This window comes from Leptonychotes weddellii, chromosome 4, assembly GCF_054177405.1.
Source record: "Leptonychotes weddellii isolate Sample4059 chromosome 4, ASM5417740v2, whole genome shotgun sequence".
NCBI lineage: Eukaryota > Metazoa > Chordata > Mammalia > Carnivora > Phocidae > Leptonychotes > Leptonychotes weddellii.
The window spans coordinates 33,796,357-33,805,195 of record NC_138372.1 but is presented as its reverse complement, the minus strand read 5'-3'; the positions used below and the strand labels follow the sequence as shown (position 1 = coordinate 33,805,195).

At 57.4% G+C, this 8,839-nt stretch overlaps 1 protein-coding gene across 6 annotated transcripts; it reads left to right on the top strand.

Moving 5' to 3' along the window:
- Positions 1-322: 322 nt before the first annotated feature.
- MOB3C (MOB kinase activator 3C) lies at positions 323-8,839 on the top strand. Of its 6 annotated transcripts, none has more exons than XM_031032537.2 (4): positions 323-484; positions 3,763-4,230; positions 6,318-6,479; positions 6,843-8,839. In XM_031032537.2, the coding sequence occupies exons 2-4, from the start codon at positions 3,813-3,815 to the stop codon at positions 7,016-7,018; spliced, it is 756 nt and encodes a 251-aa protein (XP_030888397.1). In that variant the 5' UTR covers positions 323-484; positions 3,763-3,812; the 3' UTR covers positions 7,019-8,839. The 6 variants fall into 6 exon arrangements, with proteins under 6 accessions (XP_030888397.1, XP_081674501.1, XP_081674500.1 ...); XM_081818375.1 differs by having other exon boundaries at positions 354-484; positions 6,318-6,520; XM_081818374.1 differs by having other exon boundaries at positions 355-592.

The window sequence follows — 8,839 nt, the reverse complement described above, 5'->3', positions numbered from 1 at the left end:
TGAGCTCAGGGACAACTGGGACACAGATGATTCTAGGAGGACAAGGAAACCACCATTACCTAGCAGCCCCTTTGTTTCTGCTCCACACAGAGGCTGGGTCTGTCCCCATTTCACAGTCGAGGAAGCTGAGGCTGCCTCTGTGGCAAAGCCCAAGGACTTTGCTGCCAGGGCCAGCTGCTCAGTCAGTCCCCCGCCCAGAGGGAAGCTGGGAGCGCGCTTCGGACTTTCCGGAAAGGCGGAGTGCGTCTGTGCACTGGGAGGGGGTCCCCTTTCCCCGCCCCTTCCCCGCCCGGAGGCCGCGGCGCGGCGGGGCCCGCGAGGGCGGGGGCGGAGCTGGCGACGCCGCGGGGGCGGAGGGCGACCGCGGCCCGGCCGGGCGGGCGCACAAGCGAGAGAACCGGCCCAGCCGGAGGACCGGAGCAGGAGGCGACCCGGCGCGCCGGGGATGTGACCCTGCGGCCAGAGGAGGACCGAGGCGGTCCCCGTGAGTGAGCGCCCGCGCCCCCGCCGGCGCACGGCCCAGCCTCGCTGCCACTTTCATTTCTGCGGCTGTCCCGGCGTGGCTCCGTCCGGAGGCGACCTCCGCCCCCAGGCAGGCTGGCCGCAGCGCTCCGTCCGGGGTCCGAGGCTTCGAGCTGCGAAAGTCGGGGTTCGGGGGTGGCGGTGCTAGAGGGGGGCGTGTCTTCAGGCGCGGAAACGTCAGGCCTGCGCCTCTGGGTCCTACGACCGGTGTGTCCCGGCAGCTGGGCGAGTGGGGTTAGGGGGTCCGGGGGCGGCCTAGGGGTGGACACGGGGGACCGAGCGCCGCTGGGCAGAGTCCCGCCTTTACTTTTCTCTTGGATCTCTGCCTTCAGGGCGCCCGCGCGCGCGCACACACAGACATACACACTTCGCCCAGGCAGAGGCAGCATTCTGGTTTCAAACTGGGGCCAGCCCCCTGCCAAGATCCTGGGCCAGGCTTGGGGAGTGGCAGGTGTGGCCCTGGCAGGGGGCTAAATGTCAGAAACAGGCAGGGCCACTCTGTGGTCTTCATTTGGGAAGCCCAGATGCCCACCCAGGGAGTGAGCCATCATCACTGGGCACTTTAGGAGTAAAAGGACACCCAGAGTTAGGAAAGGGGGGCTAAGAGGCAGAAATGGCCATAGTTCCGGGAGGGGACAGAGGTTCTGTGAGGCAAGGAGACCCAATAAGGGCATGGGAGTGGAAAGGGAAGAGACAAGTGACAAGTGGCTTGTCTAGATTCTCCCCTGCCCTTCCTGAAGCTTACATTTTCCTGGGAAAAGACCCAGGTCTTGAAATATCCAGACGATGGGAGTCTAGCTCACTGGTCAGGACACTCAAGGTGCTGTGGGGGAATGGGGGAGGTCCAGCATGTTGGGGGAACAGGAATTAGGTTGGTCTGATTGGTGGGAACATGCTTCCCCTCTCCCTCCACTTCCCTCTTTTCCCCTTACCTCCACCAGAACAGTGACCAGCCAGCACAAGAAAATGGCCCTTTACTAATTGTGATGGGCTGAGCCCCACCTTATCCCAGTTCCCAGTTCTGCCTTTGGAGATCCCCTGTCAGTAACTGCTGTGTGAATGGCGGCTCCTCAGAAAGAGGGCCTCAGTTTCCCCATCTGTGCAAGAAGTGGGTTGGTCAGTTGATTTCTCAGGGCTCTTGAAACTCTAAGCTTTACTTAAAGCCTGAGCATCAACTATGTGCCAGGCCCTGCCCTAGGCAGGGGGAGGGGCGGGGGGACTGGGGGGGGGAACAACAGTGGCCAAAGAGCAGCCTTCCCCCCACCCAGGAGAAAGACATCTGGGTTCAGTAGAGGGGGCTGTGGGAGGAGATAGCATTCAACCTGACCATGTATAGTCAGACAAAGAGACTGGTGTGAGAAAACACACAGAGGCAGGAGGGTGGGGATAGGTTCAGGGATCACGCAGCAGCGCCAAGGTTGGGGGGGGATGGCAGAGGGAAGTGGGCAGGAAAGATAGGGTGAGGTGATGAATGTTGGTAACTGTCAGTAAAGGGGGCTGTGCAAAGGAGGAGAACCAGGAACCCCACCTAACTGCAGTAGGAATGATTTTGGAAGCACCTGCCCCGAGCAGAGTGTGGAATACAGGTGGCATGTGAAGTGTGGAAATTCCTCCTCTGGGATCAGGAAACCCAGGATCCACACTTCTTTGGGTAGAAGTCGAGGATCAAGGAATGGATGAGATGACTTTCCACATCTTTGAGGGATTTTTTCAAGAGGACAAGGTCCTGCTGGGAGATCTGCCCCTACTCCCCAGACGCCTGTCATTGACTTGACCATCCCCATCCTGGCCTGCTTGTTGTGGGTACAAGGAAGAATCGTTGTTCCAGACTTCTCCACTAGCCTGACTTGTTGTCTGACATGCACCTCCCTCCATCCGTCGCCTCGTTCCTTCCCCCATCCCGCCCCAGCATTATGAGAGATGTGAAAAGGTTAAGTGCTCCTGTGTCAGCTCTGAGGTTAAGGCGAGGCTTTGTTTGTGGCTGTAGTCAGCCTCAGTCTCGGGGTAGAGTCAGGACTCAGATTGACCGGGGTCAGGGCCAGGTCAGAGGTCAGCCGGGAGCCACAGCTCAGTGCTTAGCCTACGCTCAGCCTTAGCCCTCCGTCTGTGGCTAAATTCTGGTCTCAGCAGGTACCTGGGTCCACGTTTCCCGAGGGCTCACACACCCCTAGGGGAGGTGAAATGACTACCACGTGAGTCCCAGACACCTGGCCTATGCCTGTGTGACCCAGGACATTGTATGGGTCACACTCGTGCTTGCTCTGGCGGTCACCAGCCATGGTGGAGCTGAAACTAGAATCCAGGACTCCTGCCCCCAAGCCTGGGGCTCTGCTGTCCCAAAGTCTGTTCTGAGTCTGGGATCCCTCCATTTGAGAGGCAAAGCAAATTTGTCTGAATTCTAGAAAGGCCCAGCTGGGTAGACCTGACTGCATTCTCCTACCTCCCGGTGCCAGGCACGTAGTAGGTACTCGCAGAACATGTATGTCAGGTGCAGGGGGAGAGGCCAGTGGCTTGTTTTGCTTTGGGGCAGGAGGAGGCTGGCTCGGCGGGGGAAGGATCTCTAGCCGCTGTCAGAGGAAGTGGCCCCCATCCGGACCCGCCACATCCCCCTCTCCTCCAGCGCCTGCAGCCACACTCAGAAGTCACCCAGCTGGCCATATGAGGGCCCTGTCCCCTTCCAGGGTAATAAAAGGAAAGTACATTTTTGGTAGAAAAGTCCCTCCTGCTCCCTGGGAATCCCCGGTGGCCGGATGGACTACGGGATATCCCAGAGGAAGCTGAAGGCGGGGCCTTGCCCCTACCCTGACCCCCAGCACAATGCAGCCAGGCTCTCCCACGCTGCACCGGCTGGCCCACGGGGCGCCCCCGAGGTCATTTCATCCAGGCTCCTGCCTCCTGGCGAGCCTGCAGGAAGCCTCCGCCACCTCTCTAATGGTCAACAAGAAGTCAGATGAGCACCTTTTTGGAGCCCAGGCCCAGAGCTCTGTGAGACGCAGTGAGAGGGGAGAGGAAACAAAATGAGCTAGGAGGGCTGAGGCCGCTTGGCCGGGGGAGCGAGGGTAGCCTGGAGACCGGGCAGGGGCCCTGGCCCTAGGGGATGCGGGGGGATTTAGACTCCAGGCGAAGGCTGCAGAGGCTGGCCAAAAGCTGAGGGTGTGAGGGAAATGATGTGTTGGGAAGTCAAAGCCTTTTGGTGAGGACCTGACCACCACGCTCCCTCCGTGCCCTTGGCCCTGGCAGGGCATCCACAGGTCCTGCCCCTGGACACCTGGCCCTCCGCCCAGCCGGCCATGGCGCTGTGCCTGAAGCAGGTGTTCGCCAAGGATAAGACATTCCGGCCTCGGAAGCGCTTCGAGCCAGGCACACAGCGCTTCGAGCTGTATAAGAAGGCGCAAGCATCGCTCAAGTCGGGCCTGGACCTGCGCAGCGTGGTGAGGCTGCCGCCGGGGGAGAACATCGACGACTGGATCGCCGTGCACGTGGTGGACTTCTTCAATCGCATCAACCTCATCTACGGCACCATGGCCGAGCGCTGCAGCGAGACCAGCTGCCCGGTCATGGCCGGCGGGCCCCGCTATGAGTACCGCTGGCAGGATGAGCGCCGGTACCGGCGGCCCGCCAAGCTCTCGGCCCCGCACTACATGGCCTTGCTCATGGACTGGATTGAGGGCCTCATCAATGACGAGGACGTCTTTCCCACTCGTGTTGGTGAGTGCCTCCCGGCAGGCGAGTCGCACCCGGCCAGAGCCCGTTCTGTAGATGGGCGTTTAGTTTGACATAGCAGTTCTGTAAGGGGGTGGGGGTGGGGGGCGGCGGGCGGCGGGACATGATTTTCATCCCCGTTTTGTAGAAGAGGAAACTGAGGCCCAGAAAGTTTAAGTGTCTGCCAAGATCAGGCATCCAGAGCTAGGACTGCCTGACTCTCAGCTTGGGACTCTTCTTATCTGAAGCTTAAATGTCCCTCCAGGAGCCACCCTGGCAAGACCACTGTGATTTTTGGAACCTTCTTGAAGAGAATGCCTCTAGGTGCTCCTAGCCCGTCACCCTGCCTGGGCTGATGGACTTGCAGTCGCCTGTTACTTCTGACTCTTCCCTTCAGGAAAGGGAAGGGGGTGGGGATTGGGAGGGCCAGATTGTATCTGTACCTCAGAGGGGTCTAAGGGCAGAATTCTCCCTTGTCAGGCCCAAGCTCTGGGGCCTTTTCTTATCTCAGCTGGGCAGCCTGGTGAGGGTGGCGAGAGGAGATGAGTGAAGTCACACTGGCCCTGCTTCCCCACCCAAGGGCAGCAAGAGCGGGTGTCGGCCCAGGAGCCAAGCAAGCATGACACTGTATTCATCACAGCATCACCACCCCCACCTGGCCTGCTGTTCTCCACGTTAAGGCTATGGGAATCAGAGATGGGTGGGGCAGGGTGGGCAAGCCCAGAGGGGAGAAGTCTGAATACTGAGGGAGGCTGGGCACTGAGTCACAATTCAGGGCTCACAGCCCCTCCCCATCTGGGGGCCTGTCATTTCCTGCATTATCATGCCCAGCAGTGGGCATCTGCATTTCACATAGGAGGAACTGAAGCCAACAGAGAGGGACAGTGCACTGAATCAGGGATTCAGAACTGCACCTCAGGTCTCTTGGGGCCCAGGCCCCCAAGTCTAGATGGGCAGGACAAGTCTGAGGAACCTGGGCTGGGCCTGCAAGGGCTCACAAGGAGGCAGGCTCCACCCCACCTGAGAGCCATGAGGACCCGGATGGAGCAGGGTGGACCAGTATGGGCCCATGTCTGGGCTCTTACTCCCTTCTAGGCTTAACCCCCAGGCCTGGGATACCCCAGTGTCTGTGCCTTAACCCTGGGGATGGCTCTGCCACAGCGGGGAAGAAGGCGTAGTCGCCAAGATCTCTGCCCTCAGCGCGGGGGGACTGTGGCAAAATTACACCTTTTTTACAGGTGCCGGAGCCTCTCTCAGGCAGGGGGTGTGACGTTTGTCTCTGCAGGTCACTGCAGGGCAGTGCCCACAGGTTTGAATCCTGCCTCCAGTCTGTACTAATTGCTAGTATCGCCTTGGGCAAGTGGGGTCGCCGTCATGCAGCTCTACTTTATCAGGTCTAGAAGGGCTACTGTACCCATATCACAGGGGGCAAAAGGTGCAGAGGACCCAGCACGGGTCCCAGCTCAAAGATGGAAGGTTCTTTGTGTTATTGAAGAGTTGAAGCAGTGAGAGGTATCTGAACTAGTTCTTGAGGATTTTGTAATTCTCAGGATGCAGGATCTGGGGCCTGCTGTGTGAATGTTATGAAGAGGAAGGAGCTGGGGTGGGGCTGGCGAAGGAGGTTGGGGTCAGATCATGAAAGGCTTTGAGCAGGCACCATGCTGCGAAGTTAGAACTTAATTCCGAAGACCTGTGTTTTTAAAAATGGACTAGAGATGTTGATAAACTCACCTTGGAATTACATCCAAGATATCACGGGGCAGTACCTGCACACACACACGTATTTCTGCGGGAATCTGGGCGTAACTTCCATCGTAGCCGAAGAAGGGTTGGTCAGTGGCCCCAGCATGGTTGCAGTCTGGCTCTGGGTGATGGGGAAATGTGGGAGATGATTCATAATTCAGCAGGGGAGAGGCACAGTGAGATCTGTGCTTTGTTTAAAAGTGGGGAAAAAGCGGGCCCTGGTCTCTCCGTCCCCTGCAAGGAAGTGGCCATCCTGGGTGAAGGCTGCCTGTGGTGGGGAGGGCAGGGTTGGGCAGCGGTTCATCCCCAGACTGCTGATCCCCCCACTTCTGCCCATCCCCGCCCGCTAGGAGTTCCCTTCCCCAAGAACTTCCAGCAGGTCTGCACCAAGATCCTGACTCGCCTCTTCCGGGTCTTCGTCCATGTCTACATCCACCACTTCGACAGCATCCTCAGCATGGGGGCTGAAGCACATGTCAACACCTGCTACAAACACTTCTACTACTTCATCCGTGAGTTCAGCCTGGTGGACCAGCGGGAGCTGGAGCCGCTGGTGAGGCCAGGCCCCTGCCGCCCTCCCCTCCCAGGGCTAACCTTGGAGTTTTCAGATCCAAAGGCTACCTACTTTCAGAAAATCCAATCCCCACGTGGATAAATTAGGGGAAGGCAATTCATTGAACAGTGGATTCTGTACTTAATAGAGAATTCATTCTAGTCTCAGTTTATAGACTCAGATCTACAGCCTAGAGTTGGGGTGGGGGGGTGCGGGAAGGGGCCAGATTCAGGCAGAAGAACAGCCAGGCCCCGTGGTTTGGGAAGGGGCTGCCTGGTAGGTTGAGCTCTGACTGACCCCTTCCTACCTTCTGTCTCTGCAGAGGGAGATGACAGAGCGGATCTGTCACTGAGCCCAAGCCTAGAGTTGTTCCTGTCAGGTGGACCATCTGAACACAGAGTGGCTGAGGAGAAGACCCTCAGGAATCTGGTGGCAGAGGAACCTAAAGTCTCTGGGACCCCTCCACACACACAAAGCCCCTGGACTTGTGATTCTTAAGAGTCTGCCCACATGCCCCCTGACTGCTTATCAGTGGAGAAGGGGAGAGCTTAAAAGTGGGTTCCTTCTGTTTGGAAGGAAAGAAGGAGCTACATCTTCACATGAAGTCTAGGGTGGAATAGGCTAGGTTTCTGCTCCAGTCCTTGACCCTTCCGTGGTGGTTCCCGTGCCCATGTGGGGAATGTGGATGTGGCTGAGTGATAGCGAGAAAGGTACAAGAGTGTAAGTAAGCTGTGTGTGAAAAAGCAGAGATGACTCTGCGTGAGTGTATGTGAGTGTGTGATTTTCACTGTGGGGTGTGTCTGTAAGAGCTAGCTGCCTTAGACACTCCCTGGCACATAGAAGACCCTCCATAAATGCTAGGTAAATGAATGAACAGAAGGAAGGAGGGAAGGAAGTAGGGATAGGGACCACCAGACCATGACCCCTGGGGGAGTGATGACAGGTCAGTGGTCTAACCATGTGTGTAAGTGCACAAAATATGACTGTAGATGTAGTTCTTTATTTGAACCTTCAGGCTACCAGCTTCCATAAGCATGAGTTCTGGGGAGCCTTAGGGACTTAAGAAGGGAGTCGCCCTGAGTACCTAAACCCTTGGCCCACCACAGACACAGGTTCTGATCTGCTCAGCCAGAGATGCCCAGGAACTGTCATTTCACTCATCCCTCTGCCTCTAGGAAAGCCTGATTATAGACAGCCTCCTGAGGGCTGGGAGCGATCCCTCATGTCCACAAAGGTCCTCTGGTCCTTAAATTGGGAATCATACACTCCAATCTAGCTCCCAGAATCTATAGACTTGGCTCTCAGGATCTGAAGCCCAGTGCAAGATAATCCTCCAACCCAAGGAGCTAGTGGAACTTGAATTCAGAAACCCCGGAGACTCGTTTCCCATCCCCGGCCAGTGAAGACGTATTGCTAGTGAATGGACCCTTCCAGGCTTGGAAAGCCCCCATCCTGCAAGGACCTGCCTCCTGCCCAGCCATCCGTGAGACATTCCAGCTGGTTGGATAGCTATCCACAGAGAACCTGGCATGTTCATTCGACACTCCATTACTCTGTACCACCATGCCTAGCCCTGTGCCCAGACCCACCGGTGGGGAAGCTGAGGCAGGGACAGGGCCCTCCCTCCCAGAGCCTCTACACTGGGAGGCCAGGATGGAGAGCCAGAAAGGGCCTGAGGATCATCCAGTCTCCCAGAATCATCTACGTACGTAGGAGGAAGCTGAAGCCAGGAAGAAAGGAGAGAGAAACTGTCCAAGGCCTCACAGAGAGGCTTTTGTGGAGCTAGACTAGCAAACAGGGGTCCTGACTCCCACCCCAAGGCCTGTGGATTGCTACATAGGGAGATGAGTTGCATGTGGAAAGAGGGTTTGACAGCCCCTCTTTAGAGCATAATTGTTCCTGCTTTGAGCAAGGATTTCTAGTGAATGCCAGAGTGCCCACTGCCTCGCAGGTCTGCTGGGGCTGTATGCTGAGCCAAGCCTCCAAAATTATGCCCCTCTCCGTGGCCCAGCAGCTGCCTGATCTCTGAGAAAGCAGATGGGGCTCCTGGGGCCCCCATCTGGACCCCAGACCGCTGCCTCTGGAGAAGTTCCCGAAGGAAACACTGACCCAGCAGCTTTGCCAGAGGCTCTGGGGTGGGGTGAGGTCCCGGGGGATCAGAGATTCCCTCAGGGAGGACTGTGGATAGAAGATGGGTTCTAGGCTGTGGCCAGTGCTGACTGTGGAGGGGGTGGGGAGACTGGAAATCTATTTTTGTGAAACAGAGGGAAGAGTTTATTATTGTTATTTTTGGTAAAATAAAGGAGGCAAACTAAAGCA